Source organism: Coenobita brevimanus, chromosome 23, assembly GCF_032717465.1.
Source record: "Coenobita brevimanus isolate Jiangsu-jjx chromosome 23, ASM3271746v2, whole genome shotgun sequence".
NCBI lineage: Eukaryota > Metazoa > Arthropoda > Malacostraca > Decapoda > Coenobitidae > Coenobita > Coenobita brevimanus.
The window spans coordinates 47,618,165-47,642,925 of record NC_136976.1 but is presented as its reverse complement, the minus strand read 5'-3'; the positions used below and the strand labels follow the sequence as shown (position 1 = coordinate 47,642,925).

General features: G+C 42.3%; 1 protein-coding gene across 1 annotated transcript in view; it reads left to right on the top strand.

The window, feature by feature from the left end:
* The window catches only part of Pgi (glucose-6-phosphate isomerase), a 256,703-nt gene that overhangs the window by 146,814 nt on the left and 85,128 nt on the right, over positions 1 to 24,761 (top strand). Inside the window, exon 7 of the mRNA XM_080267251.1 lies at positions 16,029 to 16,168. Coding sequence (XP_080123377.1) covers positions 16,029 to 16,168 — 140 coding nt within the window. The remainder of the gene's footprint in view (positions 1 to 16,028; positions 16,169 to 24,761) is intronic.

Sequence of the window (24,761 nt, the reverse complement as noted above, 5' to 3'; positions counted from 1 at the left end):
CTGTAGTGTCTGCTGCTGGTGAGATGCAGAAGTGTTTCACTTAGTGCCTGGTGTATGTATCATCAGTGCACCAGACAGTAAAGCAGAAGGTTCCGTATATCACCAACAATGAACACCACAATAGACAAAACGGGTAGATGCAAGTCCTTTTTTATGAATGCGACTGTACATAAATCCTCTTTTTCATCACTCGTTCTTTAAGCACCACATCACAAATCAATAGTTTGTGCTGCTCCACACACTCTTCACTTCCTATAACTTTAACATCCCTCACTAACCTTCTATCAGCCCTCCTAACCAGAAAATAATCTATCTGACTGCTATTTCCCCCAGACTCATACTTAATTAACCTACTCTCCCTTTTCCTAAAATATGTGTTACACACAATCATGTCCATTGCCTCCCCAAACTCGAATAGCCTTTCCACTTCCGCATTCCTTATACCATACGCACATTCCCCATGTACTCCTTCATAACTTTGTGCTGCTTCACCTACATGACCATTTAAGTCCCCTCCCAAAACCACTATCTCATCATCCCGCATACCACCTACTACACGTATTAAATCATCCCAAAATTTATCTTTCTCTACTTCATCCAACCCTGCCTGTGGATCATATGCCATTATAATTGCAGTTATCTTTCTAACGAACAGAATTTTCACTACCAATATCCTATCGCTTAATATCATAACATTCATAACATATTCCACCCATTTCTCCGCAACTATTACACCAACACCCCCATATCTGTCTGTCCCCCTCTGCCAAAACAACTTATAGTAACAGTCCTTCCTAACAGTCTTTCTGGCTGATCCACCCCTGTACTGGACTTCCTGCAAACACGCCACATCCACCCACCTCCTACTGAATGCCTCAACGACTTCCCCTGCTCTTCCCCTGAAACTTCCCACATTCCATGAACCCACCCTCATCTACCTAGGTGATTTACAGTCCTCAGGCTTACTTTAAAACTTATTCTTGTATTTTTTCGTAGTCAGTATTTATAAAGGGGGATAGACATACCACAAGTTCCACTCACTGCACAGTCCCAGGTCCAGGCAATGGATCTGGGACCCCTAGCCCACCAGCTTACCAGTGGCTGTGGTAATAAGAACTGAATATTTTGAGAGCAAGAATCACATATAGAGATTAGTGAAGAGGAAAAAGGAGGAGGTAAATGATGATCTAGGAAGAAAAATTAATGCAAATTACACTAAAAATAGGAAGTTGTTCAAGAAGGAGGTGCGGAAATGTAAAAGTGACAGCGGAAAGAAATGTGAAGATGTGAAGGAGGTAAGTGGTAGATTATTAACCCATGGGGATGAAGTATGGACCAGATGGAAGGAATACTTTGAAAGCCTTATGAATGGGAATAGAGAGAGCAGAACCGCTGTAAACACAATTGGTTTGGGGGGTCTGCAGAGAAGGAATGCAATGCTAGGAAATGTGACACTCACACAGATGAAGAGTGCTGTGAAGCAACTAAAAAATGGGAAAGCAGCTGGGGTTAATGAGGTGAATGTAGAGATGGTTAAGTGTAGTGGAGAGAGTGGAATGAAGTGCTTGTTGGAGATATGTAAGAAGACATGGATGAGTGAAACTGTGCCAGCAGAGTGGAAAAAGGCTATGATTGTACCCCTGTACAAAAATAAATTTGAGCAAAGTGAGTACAAGAATTATCGTTGCTTAAGTTTATTGAGTGTGGTAGGAAAGGTATATAGAAGAATTATTACAGAGAAAGTATCAGAAGTCCTAGTGGGTGATGAATAGGGTGGCTTCAGGAGTGACAGAGGATATGTGGATCAAATATTTGCAGTGAGACAGAGAGTGGAGAAGGTTTGTGAGAAAGAAAACAATGTGTTTATGGCATTCATGGAAAAAACATATATCAAAGTAGACAGAGAAGGATTGTGGAAAGTTTTGTGCATGTATGGTGTAGATGGTAAGCTGTTAGGTTCCTTCAAGAGTTTTTATGATGGTAGTGAAGCATGTTTAAGGGTTAATGGGCATCTAAGTGAATGATTCACGATTGGTGTGGGCATGTGACAAGGTTGTGTGATGCCCTCATGGTTGTTCAATACAGTATATATATGGATGGGGTGATGAGAGAAGTAAAAACATGAGTAATGGAGAGTGGGATGGTGTTGGTAATGAATGGTGATGGATGGAATATCTCAGATTTGTTGTATGCTGATGATGCAGTACTGCTTGCAAATACCGGCCAAGAATTTGGTAGACTAGTGCAGAGTTTTGTTGATGTCTGTGGGCGCTGTGCCTTGAGAGTAAATATAGAAAGAGTAAAGTGATGGTTATTGAGAGAGAAGGTGACCCCCAGTGCAATGTTACAGTGAATGGAGAGAGACTGGAATTGGTGAGAGAGTTCAAATACCTGGGTACAGTGATAGAAAAGAGGGGAAAATGTGCAAAAGAAGTGGAAAGTTAAGTGACACAAGGAAGAAAAGTAGCAGGTGCAATGAAGGCCTTGATAAGAAACAGAGACTTGAGTGTTCCAGCTGCACGAGGCTTACTTGAAGGAGTGTTAGTGCCAACTTTAACGTGTGGTTGTGAGACTGTGGTGTGGCATGAAAATGAAAAGTCAAGAGTGAGAGCAATGGAGATGGGACTGCTGAGGAATGTATGTGGAGCACAGAGAGTGGATAGAATACAAAATAATGTGATTCGTGAAAGATATGGAGTGAGGAAGTGTGTGGACACCAGAATCGAAGAGAGTGTAGTGAGATGGTATGGTCATGTGGAGAGAGTGGATAATAGTAGAATGGTGAAAAAGGTATATCTGAGCAAATCTGAAGGAGGGAAGAGGCGAGGTAGGCCAAGGAGAAGGTGGAGGGCTATGGTGGATGAGTGTGTGAGGGAGAGAGGTTTGGAAATCGGTGTGGCTAGGAGACTGATGAGATCAAGCTGGCTGGATGAATATTGTGAGGAGAAGTGCATGATCAGGGATTTGGCACCTCTTTTTAACGTGACATTGTCTGGATTGGCTCCATCAGATACATTTATGTGAAGCAACAAAACATGGTGAATGTTTTTGGCATATCAGATAGAGCCAGGATTCTTGGGGTTTGAATGATGAGTGAATGGAAGTGTGTCCCATTGGAGTGGGCAAATTTGGGCTATTTGGGCATTGCTTCTCCTCACCTTGCCCTAGGATGGAAAGGAATTCTGGATGATGATGATTATTATTTTTTGTCTGAGAGGGCATTATTGTTTGTGTGGATATTTCTGTATATAGCTACAGTATGTGGTTTTTATCTACTGTACTTAAATGTCATAACATTGTATCAGGTCAATATTTTTAAGAATCGGTCTGCTGTAACGTTTGAGGGATGGCCACAAAGAAATCCATGTTGCCCTGTCCTCTACCATTTAGCTGCCCACCCTGCAACTCACACCCCATTCTTTAATATACCTCTCCATTCCATCCATCAATCTTATCCTTGATTTCCCTCTCCACATCACTCACATAACTCTCTTCTGTAAGTAATAGAGTTTTCCTGTACTGATCCTGCCCCAAGTATTATCATGTGTAGTTTCTGATTGTGTGTTTTCCTGTATCAATCCCTTCACTTGGTTGCATTATGTTTAGTTGCTGGTATTTACAGAAAATGTAATGAATGTTCCTGGCAGTTATATACAGTTGTTGCATAACCACTCAGAGTTGAAAGGATTTTTTTTTTTTTTCCAACTTTTGGGTTACATTCCCTGCATAAGAAGTCACCTACTGTAGGAAAAGAGAAGGCTTCAAAACTGTTCGCTATATCAAATCTTTAGAACAAATTTTCAGATTAAGCTGTCTTTTTTCTTTATCAGGAATAAAGCAAAGCATTAATTTTGTAAAGACATGAAAAGAAAATGTTATTAGTTTATCATATATAACAACAAATTAATTTCTTCCATATTTTCTTTTAGTAAAATGAACATAATATAGAAAAGTGATTAATTCTAAGGCAGATTACTGTTTATAGTCTTGCTTTGCTTTTTGTTCGCCAAACAAAGAAGTTTTTTCTTTTTTTCCCCCATCCAGTTAGCTGAACTGTATAAACAATGACTGGATTTATTATACAGCAGTTGACAGATGGTAGCTATATTAACCCCTAAGCGCCGGTGGATCGGGGGCGCTGGGTGACAGCTATAACTGCAAGTGTTTTCTCACCACAGTTTGAAGTGGCCGCCACTTGATCTCGTCACGAAAGGGTGGGGATAGCCTCCCAGCACCCAAGGCAAGCATACCTCAGTTGTCTCTGTGATCTGCCCGGTGTAGGACTATGTTTTCTTACATCTCTCCGATTCTTTTCCCGCCTTGTGTGTATCCTTGCATCATCCATCCCTGCCAAGCCTCTTTCCAAGGATACTAGAAAAGGGCTCAGGGATAGTGCCATAAGGCATGCCTTGGATGCAACAGAGTCTAGTTTATCCAGCAGTGGATTAAGTTATCACATTGAGAGCAAAGCCATTGTTGGCACTGCAGGCAGACGTACGAACACATCCTACTCTCGTGGCGAAAATGAGTTCTATTCCTCACATAACTACAAATCAGTGCAACGACCAAGAGACCTGGGGATACTTCCATTCACAAGAGGAGGAGTTGATGAGTAAAATGGTTGTTAATTTGTTTCCCTAATTGCTATACTTTCTGAGATATTAAGGTTTGAAAACAAGCAGTTTTCAGCAGTTTCCAAAAAAATTGCCCATAGTGAGGTGATGACTTCGTTAAATATAGCCTGGCATGTGAGGGTTAACTGTATGTCTAAACGCCAGTGCCATGCCAATACATGCATTCCCCTCCAGTCATCCTGCGCAGTACCATGCATTTATTCTCCTCAAATACACCACATCGTTAACATACCCAACATCATCCTGGGTGGTAATTTCAACGCCAAGGCGTTGGTCTGGCATGTCAACAACCCTGACACAGTCAGAGGGCTGGTACTTCAGTCCCAAACAGATAATCTTTTCATCCTCAACAGTCTCCATCAACATACCCATACTCTACACCAAGCCCACTTCCTCCCATCATCCCCAGACATCACCATTTGCTTCCCAAACCTCGCCACCACAACATCCTGGAGAGTGGTCAAAACTTCTGGCTCAGACCACCACCTGATAATCATCACTGCCAAAACCAGAATCACTCCAGCTGGCCACAGACACACACACTCTAATTATTAGAGAGCCAACTTGGAGGCCTTCACAACTGAAACAGAACACTTTGAAACATTAAACAGTACACCCATCACAATCATCAACACTGCTGTGCACACCTTCAGTACAGTTATTCAAAATGCAGACAAAAGACATCCTTAGAGGGAACAGAAAGAGACATAACCCTAACTTCACACTAGAAATTCAAGGCCTCATCAGAAACGGGACACACTGCGACACTCCCCAACACCCCATACACAAGACACTGTACAACAAATACAAGTACTCAGCGTACAAATAAACAGTAAAATATCAGAGCAGCAAACACTAAATTGGAATAATTATCTCCAAACACTTGATCACAAAACAAAGACCAGCAAACTCTACAAAACACTAAACAGCATCACACTCTCCAACAGCAACACTACACAATCACATGCTGCCATCACAACGACAGATACCCTACCCTCAAACAGACAACAAGCAAACAGTCTCATCAATTGCTTTTTCACGTGTCAGTCATCTACTCCTCCATCATGACTACCAATGTGTCATCCAATGCATGAGACAGTTCCCCACGGACTCAGACTTTGCACCCTTCACTTACAGCCAGAAGAAGCATATCTAGGCACTCATCTGCCTGTGACCCTGACTTAAGCAACATACACCTTAAACATCTTGGACCATAAGGCATACAGGCACTCACCAACATATCTAACTATAGCTACTCGCACAACATAATACCCAAAACTGGAAGCATGGTACTGTACTATCATCACTATCCCCAAACCCAGCAAAGACCCCATCCTGCTTTCCTCACACTTCCCATCACACTCCTCTGTACCCCCTCCAAAGTCACTGAACGACTAGTATTACAAATAGTAGCACCTCACATCCCCCTAGCTCTGTCACAACATAGTTTTAGACTGCTACACCCAACAAACTCCCTTCTTACAGGCCTTACACAAAGAGTTTTTGATGGCATCAATTCAGCTAGGCCACCACACAACACTCTTAGTCACACTAGACATTAACAAAGCTTGTGATGCCATCCCTCAACATAACCTCACAAACAAAATATTCAACACAATAACACAAAAAAATGGCTGGCACATTACTAAGCATGCAGATGTACACATGTAACATTTGCTGGTCAGTCATTCAGCGTCAGAAACTTAACAAACTGTGTCCCTCAAGGATCTGTTTTGTCACCCACACTCCTTAATCTTTACATGCATGACATACCCACACACCACAGATACACATAGCTTCCTATGCAGACGACATATCATTTACATATACTCACCAAAACGCAAACACAGCCGCACATATTCTCCAACCTTACCTCAGCACACTACATGAATGGTTCACCACAAACTGACTCAAAATAGCCCCAGCTAAATTTACAGTGACCCATCTCACAAACTGGATAGCAGAACATAGTCACATTCCACATGTCACCATAAACAACATCCCCCTAACACACACACACACACACACACACACACACACACACACACACACACACACACACACACACACACACACACACACACACACACACACACACACACACACACACACACACACACACACACACACACACACACACACACACACACACACACACACACACACACACACACACACACACACACACACACACACACACACACACACACACACACACACACACACACACACACACACACACACACACACACACACACACACACACACACACACACACACACACACACACACACACACACACACACACACACACACACACACACACACACACACACACACACACACACACACACACACACACACACACACACACACACACACACACACACACACACACACACACACACACACACACACACACACACACACACACACACACACACACACACACACACACACACACACACACACACACACACACACACACACACACACACACATGAAGGGAGCAATTCATGGCAAATGGAATTCAGTGTGGACAAGTGTCATGTAATCAAGTTTGGTCTATCTATCTATCAATCTATCTATTGCCAGACGCCACAATCCCGTAAGGGGTGGCCATTTGACTTTGAGTTATTTGTTTTATGGGGAGGGGCACTAATCCTCCACCAACCCACTTGTTGACACGTAGGGAGCACGTATGGTTTGGTTATATGGTTACCACCCAGCGTAGTAAATGGTTTCTTGGCTTACAGGAAACCATTTGGCTTGTCACTCAATGTAAAGCCACCTGTAAAGGAAAGAAAAGCAATAAGAAGTGACAGGAAAGATGGGAGAAATATGAAGAGAGGAGGGCAGACTCAGAAAAAGAATGATAAAGGCTAAGGAAGAATAAAAGTGGAAAAAGACCTGATAGGGATTATAAGTTAGGAAGTAAAACCCTACACACATCAGAAAGAGAGAAGGATCTAGGTGTGACTATCAATAACAGACTATCTCCGTCTGACCACGTCAGTGAGAAGATATGGAACATGTATACACTACTTGCAAGTAGGAGAATAGCATTCATATACATAAATGAAGACATGCTAAGAAAGATAATAATATCATTCATCAGACCAGCCCTGGAGTATGCATCAGTAGTCTGGAGTTCTCATCTCAAGAAATACATAGATAAGATTTATGTCTATTTTCTCCCTCCCTGATAAGGGATCTAAGCTACGAGGAAAGACTAGAAAAACACTACAGGAGAGAAGGAAAAGAGGAGACATGATTATGCTATAAATGCATATCGGGGAGGGAGAAAATAGACATAAATGATTACGTAACCTATGGGGATGCGTCAGCAAGAGGACACTGCAAAAAACTGCATAAAACGAGGGGCGATAAAGACGTAAGGAAATTTAGTTTCCCACATAGGGCAATTGATCAGTGGAATGCACTACCGAATGAAATAGTGTGTGCCAAAACAATTCATAAATTAAAGGATACATATGATAAAAATGGTTTAAGACACGGAACAGTGCAAGCTTGACTTATTCCTGTAAAGATACAATTAGGTAAGAACAGTTAGTTAAGAACACACACACACACACACACACACACACACACACACACACACACACACACACATGTCAGTTTTGATTCAGAAGTGGAAGGTCATGTGTTTCTAACTTGTTGAGCTTTTACTCAAGAGCGATTGATGTGGTACAGGAGAGAGATGGTTGGGTGGATTGTGTGTACTTAGACTTAGAGAAGGCCTTTGACAAGGTACCTCATAAGAGACTAATGTGGAAACTAGAATATATAGGAGGACTAAAGGGGAAACATCTGGAATGGATGAGAGACTTTTTGAGAGACAGACAAATGAGGACAGTAATAAAGGATAGGATGTCTGGATGGAGGGAAGTAACAAGTGGAGTCCCTCAAGGCTCGGTGTTGGTGCCAGTAATGTTCCTGATTTACTTAAATGATATGGTAGATGGAGTGAACAGTTATGCAAGTCTGTTTGCTGATGATGTAAAGATTTTGAGGAAGATAGAGGTTGAGGAGGATTGTAAAATACTGCAGGAGGATTTGGATAGGATACACAATTGGAGCCGGACGTGGGAAATGAAATTTAATGTAAAGAAATGTAAAATATTGGAAATAGGTAAAAGTACCAGGAGGCCATCACTGAATTATTTGTTGGGTAATGAATTAATCACAAAAAGGAGAGAAGAGAAAGATTTGGGAGTGCTGGTCCAAGATAGTTTGTCACCAGAAAAGCACATTAACAAGATAGTTGGAGAGACTTATAAACTTTTGACTAACATAAGAGTAGCATTTCATTACATGGATGAGATGATGAAAAAATTGATAGCGGCCATGATCCGCCCCAGGTTAGAATATGCAGCGGTAGTGTGGTGCCCACACAAAAAGAAAGATATAAACAAGATTGAGAGAATACAAAGAACAGCAACCAACATGGTCCCCAGTCTGACAGACCTGTCATACAGAGAGAGGCTGGATAAACTGGATTTGCCTTCCTTAGAGGAAAGGAGAAAGAGGGGAGACATGATTGCAGTGTTCAGGACCATGGTGGGAGTAGATAAAATTGATAAAGAAGATCTGTTTGTATGGGATAAGAGAGCAACAAGAGGACACGGAATGAAATTGAAAAAGTCAAGCTGCTTGAAGGATATCAAGAAATATAGCTTTCCTTACAAAAGTATAGACTTATGGAATAACCTGGACAAAGAGATCGTCCAGTCTAAAAACTTAAACGAGTTTAAAGTTAAATTTGACTTATTGAGAAACAGCGACGGAAACCCACGAGCATAGTACATTCCGTGTATATCACAATTAGGTATATTAGGTAAATACTTAAATATTTGGAACGACTTAGACAAAGAGGTGGTGCATGAGAAAAACATTCATGTGTGTAAAGGTACACTTGATAAATGTGGATATGGAGACAGGACAACATGAGCTTTGCTCAATTCCTGTATACTACAAATAGGTAAATACACACACGCACACACACACAATATCCTTGGTGTAACATACATCAGTGTCATTGAAACAACACATCACAAACATTAAAAATAAATTAGCACCAAGACTCAATGCTGTAAGGTCACTTGCCCATACAATATTCAGACACAACAAAGAAACCTCCACCACAGTATTCAAACAATATGTATGTTCAGTGATGAATTATGCAAGCCCTGCTTGGGCTTCTAACCTCACTAAAGCACACTACAATACCATACAGACCATACAGAACAAGGCCCAAAAAATAATCACAGGCTGCACAAGTACTACACTTACAGACCACCTACACCAAGAAACCCAAGTCCTCAAAGCAAGGATGATCTAGACATGAGAGGCACATAAATTCTTGTCACAGACTGCACAAACCTACACCATCCACTATGCAACATGGCAGCACATCCACACACATCAAGGAACATCAGAACAACACCCAGCACACAATATCGTACACAGATACTGTGATCTCTCCTCCTTCCCCCGCTGCAAACCAGCTTCCAGAAGCATATCCTTATTCAAGTCACTTGTCGCTCATTCAGTCGCTCAAAGACAACACACAGCTGCATGCACGGCCTCCTGATAACCACCCTTCTGAATCCTACCTCCCTCGCGAGGACAGGTTCCACTTGGCCAGGCTGAGATGTGGGCATCATCCAGCCCTCTATAGTTGTCAGAAGAGGCTGGATGGCTCAGTTGCTGATTCCTGTCCAAGATGCAGCACAGCACCCAATACTATTTATTAAGCACATTATGGAAGACTGCATTGCACACAATCGCTTGTGCCAACAACACAACATACACTCCATGAGAGCTGTGTGGGAAAGCCCAGTCTCGGCCATGGCCTTCCTTAGGGACTTGGGGCTGTTCGGCTAGACTGCTTTGGGGAAAAACAGCTACTACTACTACCACACCAGTGCCATGAAAGTAATGACTGTAATGATGTAATAAGATTAAGTTTTATGACACTTACAGCATCCTTTTCATGTGAATTTATGCTTAACACTTAACAGTACCTCCCTTTGATCCTCAGTAAGCCATTCATGAAGAAAATTTTTCCATTGATTAAGGGAAAAAAAATGATTCGCAGTAATAAGGACAATCTTGTTTAACAAACAGCCACTGGGAGATGGCTATATTCAACACGAAATTGCTGGGCTGGGGATGCCGGATGTCAGATATAGCCACAGTTTTCGCACCATAGTTTGAAGTGGCCGCCACTTGATCTCATCACCAAAGGGTCGAAATACACTCCTGCCACCCGAGGCAAGCATACAACCTCAGTTGTCTCTGTGACTTTGCCAGGTGAAGGACGATGTTTTCTTAAACCTTTCATCCGATTCTGTTCCTGCCACACATGGACCCCTTGCCTCATCCACCCCTGCCAAGTCTCTTTCCAAGGTTACTGTACTAGGAAAGGGCTCAGTGATAGTGCCATAGCATTTGCCTTGGATGCTGCTGTGTCTGGTTTATCTAGTAATGGAGAAGTTATCACACTGAGGCCGAAGCAAAAATCAGGACTGCACGCACACGCACCAATACATCCTGCTTTGTGTGCAAAAGTTCTTGTCCTTACTCATTGACATGATCACCCGTAGACCTGGGGATGCTTTTATTTGCAAGAGGAGTTGTTGAGTAATATGGTTTTTAATTTGTTTCCCTAACTTCTATATTTTTGAGATATTAACCCTCTCAGGCACAGTCACACGAATAGCATGACATGCAGTTTGGTAGGAAGAAGCACAGTCATGCAAATCACGTTCTTAAGCACAAAAAAATTAGCGAAAAATTAAGTTTTCAGCCAATTTGCTTCAAGTTTTGTTGCATTCTAGCGGGCGCGTCTGTCTCTCATGGTAAGGCATTGGCAACATTGAGCCGTTTCATGGGGCCCAACACGTAGCGATAAACCTCAGTCTCTTACAAGAAGCCTGGGGTAGGGTTGCGCTGCGTGTGTTGTCCCTTTAACTCCTACTAATTCTCCCCCTCCCACCCGAGCCGAAGCCCCTATGGACTCAGTGTGATAATCTGTTATTTATGAGCATATTTGTATGTGATATTGTCGATGGAACATAGATATATGTCACGAAAGGGAATTGTGCCCGTTATCATTTGTTAGGCCTAGAGGCAAGATGCGTGTTCACTGCAGTTGGGTTTCGCCACTCAGCCTCCACCAGGCCCAGTGGTGAGTACAAATACGTATAAAATGAAGCCAATGCCTAAACTATACTGTATATTGTGTGAAAGATATTGTGGCTGACGTGTTGAAATAATGGAACTAGTCGGCATTATGTACACACACACTCACAGACACACTAACACACTTACACACACACTAACATAGATACTCACACACACACACACACACACACACACACACACACACACACACACACACACACACACAGTTTGAGGAGGATATAATAAATAAAAGTAGTGATCAACCAAAGCTGTTTTACAGCTACATCAGAAGCAAAACCAAAGTAAAAGATATAATACAATCCATTACGGATGAGGGAATCACTTATACACAAGAGAAAGATATTTGTGAAGTGCTAAATAGAATTTCCAATTAGTTTTTACAGAAGAAAAACATTTTGAGAGGGACTATGTGGAACATCCATGTCCACACATACTACCAGATATACAAATAGCAGAAAAAGTAATACAGGAGGAGTTAAGTAAATTAGACTGAGGAAAAGCAAGTGGTCCTGATGAAATTTCATGTTGGGTACTACGAGAATGTGCAAAGGAGTTAAGTAAACCATTATTTTTTATTTTCACGAAATCCCTGAGTCAAGATAAACTACCTGATATTTGGAAGAAAGCAAATATTGTCCCCTTATTCAAGAAAGGAAATAGACAAAATCCACTCAACTACCGACCAGTATCACTGACCAGTGTTGTAAGCAAGGTATTAGAAAAGCTTATAAGAAAATCTATCTTTCTATCTATAGCCCGACACCCTAATCTTGGGTAAATCATCTAGAAGAACACAGTATGAAAACAGAAAGACAGTTTGGTTTCAGAAAAGGAAAATCATGTGTTACTAATCTGTTGAGCTACTATGACAGAGTAACAAACACAAAACAGGAAAGAGAAGGATGGGTGGACAGTATCTATTTAGATTTCAAGAAAGCATTTGACACAGTACCACACCAAAGACTTTTATGGAAACTGTACCATCAAGGAGGAATTCGAGGCAAACTGTTTTGTTGGATGCAAGATTTTCTCATAAAAAGAGAAATGAGAACAGTACTAAGAGGAAACTACTCATCATGGAAAGAAGTGACTAGTGGAGTACCACAGGGTTCAGTGCTGGCACCAATCATGTTTTTAGTGTATATAAATGATATAAACAGTAACACTGGAAATGAAAGCTATCTGAATATGTTTGCAGATGATGCAAAAATACAAAGGAGAATTACTAACACAGACTCTTGTAGAGAGCTACAAGAAGAATTAAATAAACTTCATGAATGGAGTAATACATGGCAAATGGAATTCAATGTGGACAAGTGTCATGTAATCAAGTTTGGTAAAAAAAAGACCTGATTGGGATTATACGTTAGGAAATAAAACCCTATACACTTCAGAAAGAGAGAAGGACCTAGGTGTGATTATCAATAACAGACTATTTCCGGCTGACCACATCAGTGAGAAGGTACGGAACATGTATACACTGCTTGCAAATATGAGAATAGCATTCACATACATAAATGAAGACATGCTAAGAAGGATAATAACATCATTCATTAGACCAACCCTGGAATATGCATCAGTAGTCTGGAGTCCTTATCTCAAAAAACACATAGACAAGATTGAAAAAGTTCAAAGGGCTGCTACAAGATGGATACCAAGCTTAAGGGACCTAAGCTACGAAGAAAGACTAAATAAACTGAATCTACCAACACTACAGGAGAGAAGGAAAAGAGGTGACATGATAATGCTACCGTATATAAGTGCATATCAGGGAAGGAGAAAATAGACATAAATGATTACTTAACATATGGAGAAGCATCAGCAAGAGGACACTGCAAAAAACAGCATAAGAAGAGAGATGATAAAGACGTAAGGAAATTCAGTTTCCCAATCAGAGCAATTGATCAATGGAATGCACTACCGAATGAAATAGTGTGTGCCAAAACAATTCACAAATTTAAGGATATGTACGATAAATATGGTTTAAGACACAGGACAGTACGAGCTTGACTCATTCCTGTAAAGGTACAATTAGGTAAGAACAATTAGGTAAGAACACACACACACACACACACACACACACACACACACACACTACATAACTCATCATCTTCAAATCTCAGAAGATCCTACAGGCCCATCAGCACCCCTGGAGGAAGTGAATTCTCTGAATTTTGTTGATATATATATTGACCTATTATCAGTAATGTTGGGTCTGGTTAGTACTTGGATGGGTGACCCCCTGGGAACACCAGATGCTGTTGGCACCCCTACGTGTCAAGTGGGGTTGGTGGAGGATTAGTGCCCCTCCCTGTAAAACAATTAACTCTAAGCCCATGGCCACCCCGTCTGGGATATATGGCGTCTGGCAATGAATGAATGAATGAAATCAATACCCCTACAATTTTCAGACAAATAACCATTTGTTCTTACATATTACACATATGACAGAAAATACAGCTTCATTATTAGTAACTAGAAAAAAGTAGTGTTCATGTGTAGTAGGTTATAACAATAAAAAAACAACCCTGGAAGATTTTACAGTCTATTAAAAAAAAAAAAAAAAAAAAAAAAAAAAAAAAGAGCCTTTGGGAGCATAGTCTTCAGGCAAAGGGAGGGGGAGACACTTTTTTTTTTTTTTTTCTCTCGCGGTAAAAGTAGGTACCGATTGGAAGAGTAATTTAGCTTTGTCGTTCTATTACTCTAAAACTATTGGACGTATTGACTTCCTGTAAGAACCATGATAAAGAGCAGTAAATTCTACATATGTTCATTACCAGAATATAAGCCTTTGAGAGCATTTTTTTCTAGGAGAAGGCGTGGGAACATACTTTGTTGATTCCTTACTTGCAGTAACAGTCGAAAGTGCATGGTGGAATAATCTCACTTTGTCAGCCAATTACTCGAAAACTGTTGGATGTATCGACTTCCTGTAAGAACCATGATAAAAAGCAGTAAATTCTACATATGTTCATTAGCAGAATATAAGCCTTTGGGAGCATTTTTTGTAGGAAAAGTCGGGGGAACAAACTGTTTTTTTTCTCGCTTCCGGTAAAAGTCGAAAACGCTTGGAGGAATAATCTCACTTTCTAGGCCAATTACTCAAAAATATTGGACGTATCGATTTCCTGTAAGAACCATGATAAAGAACAGTAAATTCTACTTATGTACAAGACGTAACAATGTAATATCTATGATAACAATTCGTTGTTACGTAGGTGGGAATATAGCGTATGCTGTGCGTGCATCACGAAAGTGATGCATAGCTGTGAGTACCCAGTCATTTTTTGCGATTTACTCAAAAACTATGAGGCGTATCGAAACCAGCTGGTGCTCATTAGAAAGCTCGTGAAATTCTGCATAATATAATGCAATAAAAACATAAGGTGTGCGAGAAAAGTTGTGAGTGAAAGCTTCCTGAATTTTTTTCAGAAATGACTTTCAGTTTTTGGCTATTTTCTTGAAAACTACAAATCTTATCACAACTGGACTTGTCTTTTTGGAAAGCTGATGAAATTCTCTATCAAAACTTTTAATAACATTTTCCTGTATGATGGAAAGTATTCAAATGGTGATGTTGGGAATTGAAAGTGACGTAGCAAAATTTTATTCACGGCTGCCTAATGTTGTTTTCTTCGTGTTTTCCAGTTTTTTTGTGGTGCATATCAGGTAGAACAAACATCGATGAATAAGACGAGATAGGTTTTATGGCAGTATATTGATGTTTGGGTGACGAAAATAAGGCAAGAATTAGTGTTATTTGTTGTGCGCGGACAGCTGGGCAGGGCGGCCAGGCGGATAAAATTATGCGCCAGGAAACTTACCAAAACTTATCGTGCATGAGAGGGTTAAGGTTTAAAATCAAGCAATTTTGGGAAAATTTTCCTTACTGACAGGACAACCGTAGTATAAATAGCCTGGTGTCAAGGGGTTAAAGTGGGGGGGGGGGGAATCAGTTCAGTAAAAAAATTGTGAAAAAAACTGTTTAAATTTAAATTTTTCAGTTAAAAACAAATTGAATTCTTTATTTAATTTTTTGTTTCTCATGCTGTTAATTTTTCTGGACTGCAATAACCGAAAGTCAGGCCTCTACATCTCAAACATGATGATATGGGATTAGCTGTCACTGTTTTTATCACTTGCTATTATTTTATTTTCCCGCAGATTCCAGTCATTATGGCAATGCTTGGAGTTTGGTACCACAATTTCTATGGAGCTGAGACTCACGCCCTCCTACCATATGATCAGTATTTACATCGCTTTGCTGCATACTTCCAGCAGGGCGACATGGAGTCGAATGGAAAGTAAGTTAGAATGACCTGATGACTTGTTGTTGTTCTTGTGCTACCCCAATCTGTCTGAGCATGCAGAACCCATCAACTACAGGCAAGCAACCACTCCTGCAGGGCTATCCCATGCAGTGAACTGATGTTCTTCTGTGACTGACAGTGTCTTGCCACAGTGAGGTGGGAGGTTTAGTGTAGAGGTTTGGTTCCTGGGTGGACACTGCATTTATTGGGGCACCACAGTATGCTCCACGTCACCCCGTTATTTGGCTGAATGGTTACCGCCCAGCATCATAAATGGTTTCCTGAATTACAGTAAAGCATATGACTTGTCAGTCCATGCAGAGCCACCTGAAATGGAAAGAAGAGTTTTAGTGAAGGAAGGATGGGAGAAATAGGAAGAGAAGAGGACAAACAGAAAAATATTGATGAACATAAAGGAAGAAGCATGCAGCACTACATTGTGTGTTGGTGATGGGTGCCCTCACCTGCCACCATCTGATAACTGTTGCAGGTACAGTAGGTATACAGCAGATAGGGCTCTCTGGCAAAAATTTGTGCTTGATATCCAGCAGACCAATCAAGTGAGCCAATTTGTGGTGGTGCTGTGCACCCCAAGTATGGAGGAGCAGCTGCAACTTCAGTCTGGGAGCAAAACCTCCCCAACATCCCAGCATCACACGAGAAGGACCTCAGTCAGCCTAATGGTGTGCAGTTTCCAGCCAGGAGGCAGCTGCTTCCTACACCATTTTTTTACACAAAGGGAAATGACTCAGGTAGTCATTTCCCTCTTCCTCAGACTTATCAGAGACAGTGAGAATAGTCCTAGGTCACAAATGCCATACATTTGCCTGGTTTGCAGCATATCACAAGCACTACAAGGATACATGAATCTGTTCAGTTCAGTTATTGCAGAGAATGAGTCTACACCACATACTCTACACTTGCGAGTACCAGATAGTACCGCAGCACGTGGGTGTTTGACAGATTCAGTACCTCCACAAGTATTCCTCCCGTCACACCAAACACAGTTTCCTCCACCTCCTTGGACAACCACCATACACATACAGTCACTGCCATCACAACTCAGCCCCTGTGCACAAACACTACACCTGTGACACAGATCCACACTAAAAGTACACTGCCTTGAAAACAGAGCATAATCATATTACAACTAAATGTTCATGGCCAATACTGCAAAACCCTACAAAATGAAACTGAAAACTTTCTTCCCAAACACAACATGCACAGGTCCCTCCTACAATAAACAAAGCTCACATGCACATGACTGCAAACATCAGACACTAGTCACACATATGCACAGATAGAACTGATGGCCATGGAGAGGACCTCATCACTTACATTCACACATCCATCCTCTACAAAGACACAACACAGGCAGTAGCCACTTTTCCAGGATGACCCAATATTAAAAAGAGTCACTCATTGTCAGCTTTGGTTACAGACTAGGAACCAGTATTTTAAAACTTCACATTCCTCCTGAGGTGCTGACGAGGAGCCTGTTCATGGTGGCTCTGTGCTCCCAGAGTGGAGCAGTTGTGGTATCCACATTGTACCCAGACATTCTCATATATCCCTGCACCTCACCATGGGAAATGCCCTGATTTGACCCTGGTGAGGAACTATCTACCACATGGGGTGCCAGATCTTTACATGATGTATATAATGTTCCATACTAGCAGGACAGTCCCACAGAACCATTTGGTTACCTGTGGTTGATGGGTCTGCTTGGATGGACAGACTGGAGTTAAGTAACAGCAACATTACCCCTGGCACCTCCCATGCTGTTCCAATGCACAACACCCTCAATTTTTCCACCTAACAAAGACAGCTAATATTATAATAAAAGGTCTGTCCAAAAAGAAACTGAACTTTTTAAATAGCACACCATCTAGCTGGTATAGCCAGATAACGACAGGAGCACTGTGTAGCAGCGACTTTGAACTTTAGTCTGACACTTGCCACATTACACCACGTAACTTGTCATCAAGGTACATGTGTTTGAATGAATATTTGTTTAGTGCACTTTGTGAATTTTCTTGTCCCTTCAATTGTCGGAAATCGGCTGCCTTTCAGGGTGGATTTCAACTTTGGAAGAAGTGTCTGCAGGGTCCAAATCTGGAGTGTAAGGTAGCTGGGGGATGATATTCATTTTGTGCTATGCTAAAAGGTCCCAGTGAATATGCAATGCATTAGTAGGTGCATTGTTAGGCCAACACATGCAAGCATGTTGGAGCCTTTAAAAACGAAACGAAACGATTAGTAGGTGCATTGTTGTGGTGCAGAATCCAGGTTTTGTTTGTCCATGCCCCAGGCCTCTTCCTTTGCACCTCCTCCCTCAAACGCTTCAGGACTTCCAAGTCTGTCTATCTATCTATAGCCAGATGCCTCAATCCCGTTCTGGGTGGCCACAAACAAATCTCCTCCATGTCGCTCTGACCCCCGCCATTTCACTCCCCCGCTCCCAACTCACACCCCCCTCTCTCATATACCTCTCCACCCCATCCCTCCATCTCATCCTCGGCCTCCTCCTCCCTCTTCCCCCCTCCACCTCACTCACATACACTCTTCTCGTCAGTCTTTCACCCTCCATCCTCTCCACATGGCCAAACCACCTCAGTGTGTTCCTCCTAATGCTTCCTATCACATCCACATCCACACCACAATGCTCCTTTGTATCCTCATTTGTCAGCCTGTCTCTCCATGTGACTCCACAGTCTCCTCTTAAATAACTCATTTCCACTGCTCTCACTCTTGATTTGTGTCCTTCCAGCAACGTCCAAGCTTCACTTCCATATGTTAGAGTTGGTATCACAATACTGTCATTTAGTAACTTTTTCACTTCCCTGCATCTAATCACTGCTTTCAAGGAACCAGCAACATTTCTTCCCTGCTGTACCCTTTCAAGCGCTTCTTCCTCCAAACCCCCATCCTTACTCATCACACTACCCAAGTACTTAAATGTACTCACATTTTCCAATTCCTCACCATCCAACCTCACTGTACATTCACTGACTTCACCTCTCTCAAAGACCAACACTTTGCTCTTCCCTGCATTCACCTTTAGATTCCGTTTCTTACACACTCTCCCAAACTCATCCACCAAGCCTTGCAGCTCTGCTTCATCTTCACTCAACTTACACAGTATCATCTGCAAACAACAGTACAGGGAGTTTCCAAACACTACCCTCTCTCACCAGGGCCACTCCAACATCCACTACCCTACCTTGTACCTCTTTTATACCCCACCCATGTACAGATTGAACAACCATGGAGACATGACACATCTCTGTTTCAACCCAACCTTCAAAGAGAAAAAAATTTACTCAGTTCGCCATCCACACGCACTGCAGCCTTAGCACCATCATACATACTCTTCACAGCATTCAGCAACTTCCCATCTACTTCATATATTCTTAGTACTTTCCACAATCCTTGTCTATCCACCCTGTCATATGCTTTCTCCAAATCCATGAAAGCCGCATACAATTTCTTTCCCTTCTCTAGAAACTTTTCCACTAAAGATCTAAGAATGAATATCTGATCTACACAACCTCTTCCCTTCCTAAAGCCTCCCTGCTCTTCTCCAACTAATTCCTCTGTTCTTTCTCTTCCAAGTAAAACTCTTTATTGACTGTCACATCACGTGGAACAGACTTATGATGAATGAAGCTCTTCCCATAAAAAAAGACAGTCAACATCACCTTCACATTTGAATGACTCTGACGTGCTGTTTTTAGTTGTGGTGACAATTTAGGAACCCACTGCGACAACTGCCTTTTTTTGATGTTGTAGCCATGCACCCATGTTTCATCACCTGTTGTGACAATTTTCAGAAAGTTTTCATCACCATTCGAACTGTCAAACAGATCTTGGCTGACTGTGACACAGTTCTCTTCTTGTTCATGTAATCAGACACTGCACAGATCTTCTGGCAACATGATGCATCTTCAGTTTTTTGGTTGAAATCATGTGATGCGAAGTTTTACAGATGCCTGCTTCTTCAGAAACGTCACTGACAGTCAGGTGACGATTTTCATGGATCACAGCATGTACTTTCTCAGCATGATTGTTGTTTGTTGATGTGAAAGGCTGTCCAGATTTGAGATCATCTTCAGTGGATGTTTTTCCCAATTTGAACCGCTAGAACTACTTGTGGTGTTGCATACGATGCAAAGAAACCTCCCTAAAAGCCTGTTACAATATTTGAATTGTCTCCATGAAAGTTTTTCTCAATTTGAAACAGAATTTCACACAAACACATTGCTCTTCAAGATCCTTCATTGTTCAGTTTGCAACAATTCGCCAAGTGCACAAAACACGTTCACTCAAGTGCATATACCTTGATGACTAAGTGACGTGGCGTATTGTGGCTAGTGTTAGACTAAAGCTCAAATTCAATGCTACACAGCTTTTCCATTGTGATCAGGCGATGCCAGCTAGTTGGTAAAAAAGTCAGGTTTCTTTTTGGACAGACCTCATGGCTAGGGACATCAACACTGAAAATGTTGCCTGTTAGGAACACAGTCACAACAACTGCCAAGCCCTCAGCATTGCATCACAGTTCAATAGCATGTACATTCTCAGTGACACCTTACAATGAACCTACATTCTACACCAACCACACTGCTCCCCCTTCTCCCCAGACATTATGATGTGTTCCCCCACTCTTTCACACTCCACCATGTGGCAAATGGAACCCAGACTCCCTTCAAATGACATCCGGATCATTATCACCACAAGAATGCTCTCCAAACCAGAGCAGCCACACACCACATAACACAGATGACTAGAAAATAACTGGACAAAATTCACTGAACAAACAAAAAACCATTTCAGGACGATAAACAAGTGCATCCATCACCAACATTGACATGCACAAACATCATATTCTACAAAGCAGCAGAAGATGCTGTAGTTGACTCGTTACGCCAGAGATTTCTTGCCTCGATAAACAATGTCATTCACTCAAACTTAACTTCCTTCAGACACACACATGACACCATCACATGCCTCCACAGTTAAACAGCAAAATTAACATAAAGAAAACAGAAAACTGGAAAGCCTTTGCAACAGTACTCGGCCACTCAGCAGACCTCTCTTGGCTTTACCAAACACTTAACAGCATCACTAAATGACAAACTAGTACCTCCAGCACCCATAGTACCATCACCTCCAATGCTTAACACATACCTTCTTATTGAGAACGAGCCTACCTACTCTTGGAACACTATGCAAATGTAATTCACCTTACACCAACAGCACACCCCATCAGAAAAACAATTTTCTCTTCAGGGGCAGTACATTCCACTTGACCATAGCATAACACCCTTCATTCCAGAAAAGTCATTTAGCATTATCAAGAAAACAAAGATCTTAATAAGCACAAGGCCAGATGGCATCAGCAACCCACACCTGAAGTGTTTAGAACCATATCACATCCCGGCTCTCACAAACATCAGCAACTACTCATACACACATTCCTAGCATTTGGAAACATGTAACAATCACCACCATACAGTGCTCATCAGAAGTATCGAGCGCCTATGGCAGGGCGCGCAATACTTATGGCCAAAAAAGAATCACCCGTTATTGGTACTAAAAATTGAGCCAGATGTTTGTGGCACTAGCATGACGTCACGGGAGCCTGAGGCCTTACTACGCGCTGGTTGATTCCCGCCTCAGTTGCCCACGGGCTGCCTGAGAGAGAGGAACTCCTTCGCGCTCCCTCTCTTTTTGGGCCCTTTTTTACCGAGTGTCCCGCAGTGGTTTGGCTTTTACCACTTCGTTATGGCACCTACCCTTGAACTATCGAGTGAAATCATATCCCAGATCATTGCTCTAAAGGAGGCAGGCCACTAAACGAAGGAAATTAGTGATTGGTTGGCGTGGCTTGATCGACAGTGCGTAGGTGGTGCGCCTGTTTTCGAGTGGAAAACAGTGGTGACATTCCCACAAAGAAACCGCGGTCTGGTAGGCCCACGAAAACTTCCCCAAGGTCTGTTATGTTTTAAAACGTGCAGTGGAGTCTAATCCTCGTGTGAGTGCAAGGAAAATAAAGAGAGCAACCCGGAAGTGTTTGGTGAGGTTTCTGTGCGCACAGTGTCTTAACCCTTTAACCGCGGGCATTGTTTTGCCCCGACTGGCCTCTCCCGCGGGGGTTCCAGCCAAAATGTAAACAAACTTTAAACCTTTCTAACTCTGCACAGAATAAATCTAGAGTGAAAAATAAGGTACCATTAGAAAGTACTAACCTTCGGCTTTGCAATGATGTAGGTTTCATGATTTCGTTGACTATCACTGGATGGGCAGTGCCATTAGAAGTGAGTGATCTAAAATCACTATTTTTCACTCACACACCATTACCAAATGCCAACCTCATTCTGATAATAATACTATAAACATATATGAACACTGCACATACAGTAAACACCCACTCTGTGTTCACTGAGGCAGGTAAAAGGCACTGTAATTGCCCGCACTTCACTGCCACATCAGCGGTGTTGTAATCACTATTTTTCGCTCACACATCATTACCAAATGCCAACCTCATTCTGATAATAATACTGTAAACATATATGAACACTGCACATACGATAAACACCCACTCTGTGTTCACTGAGGCAGGTAAAAGGCACTGTAATTTTGATAATAATACTATAAACATATATGAACACTGCACATACGATAAACACCCACTCTGTGTTCACTGAGGCAGGTAAAAGGCACTGTAATTGCCCGCACTTCACTGCCACATCAGCGGTGTTGTCACTCACACAGCTGGACAGATACTGATGCGTGTTTGGTCAGGGGTGGGGTGGGGGGCCCGGGGGGTGGGAGGAGGGAGGTGGGGGTCGGCTGGAGTGAAAGAACTTAATAGCTACTCTCCCTTGAAACAATTGGTGCACGGAAAAAACGCGCAGTATTCAAAATATTCACAAACATTCGAGAATGACACCCGCGGTTTGGTCCAGTTTTTGCAATGTCATTCTGGGATGACACCTGCGGTTAAAGGGTTAAAGGATCCATGAACTTGGTTACACAAGTCACAGGCATGTGAGAAAGCCTCTTCTCACACATTACCAGCGACTTCGTAGGCTTGCCTTTGCTAACAAATACCTTAACTTGGGTGAGGAGCAATGGTTGTCAGTGTTGTGGTCTGATGAGGCAACGTTTAGTGTTACCTGTAATTGAGGAACACGTGTGTACCAACACAAAGGTAGTGACCCGCTTGACCCACGTTACGTGGAACAGTTAAACACCCTGATTCACTCGTGGTATGGGGCTGTTTTTCTGGTAAAGGTTTGGGGAAGCTTGTTGTGCTTCCCAAGAACTGCAGAGTGAATCAGGATGTTTATCTAGAGCTTCATTGTGATCATTTACCAGGGTCCTTCGAGCTCACAGGTGCATAAGTGTTTCAGCAGGACGGTGCACCTGCTCATAAGGCCAAATCGGTCACCAATTGGCTTCGTGACTGCGAGGTATCATTCATGAAAGACTGGCCAGGCAATAGCCCAGACCTCAACCCGATAGAAAACCTTTGGTACCTCGTAAAGAAGAATCTCCAAGGGAAGGACGTGAGCTCTCTGCCTAAGCTGGAAGCCGCCATTCATGACTCCTGGGACAAAATACCCCTCCAGCACCTCAGGAACCTCGCCATTTCACTTCCAAGACATCTCAGGTCTGTGAAGAAGCTTCTAAGGATACCCTACGAAGCACTAAAGGTAAATAAAATGCATTATTTATATGTTTTTTCAATGTTGAAAAGTTTGTTTTGTAGAAGGGACGCAGGGTGTTCGATACTTCTGACAAGCACTGTACTCATGCTAGAATAGGACCTAACATACCCTTCTTCATATGGACCCATGACACTACTGAGCATTCCATTCAAGGTAACTGAATACCTAATGCATAACAAAGACATACCTCATATCCCCCTTGTTGCCTCTCAGCATCGCTTTACAGGAATGTACTCCACAAACGCATTACTAACCAATCTCATATAACATGCAGCTGATAGCATCAACTCCATGAAACCTGCTTGGTGTACACTTGTTCCAACAAAAGCCTTTGATGCTGTCCCCCAAGATCAATTAAATCACCAAAATATACAACACAAACAACACCGTTTTTTTCTACATCGAGAAATGACTCCCCGGCTGTCATTTCTCAACGACTTCTTCTAGCCGGGGACATTGAGAGCAATCCAGGACCCACCAATAAATACACATGTCCAACATGCTCAAAACCTATCACGTCAAGCCGACAGACAAAGGGTTCAGTTCAATGCAACTCCTGCAAGAACTGGACCCATTACACCTGCACAACACTTGCATCCAGGAAACATTACACAAACACCTGGACCTGCTCCTTATGCTCCTTCCCCCTACCCATCAACCCCCCTTCCAATCCTGCTCCTACTTCCTTCACACCTCCACAGCCAAACCCACGGACCCTTCCCACACCATCCAGTCCCCCAACTCCTCCCATTCCAACCCATCCTAATCCACCTCAACCCTTACCTCCATCACAACCTCCTCCTACCCCTTCCCCTCCACCCACACCACGTCCCCCCCGTGCTGCAGCAGCG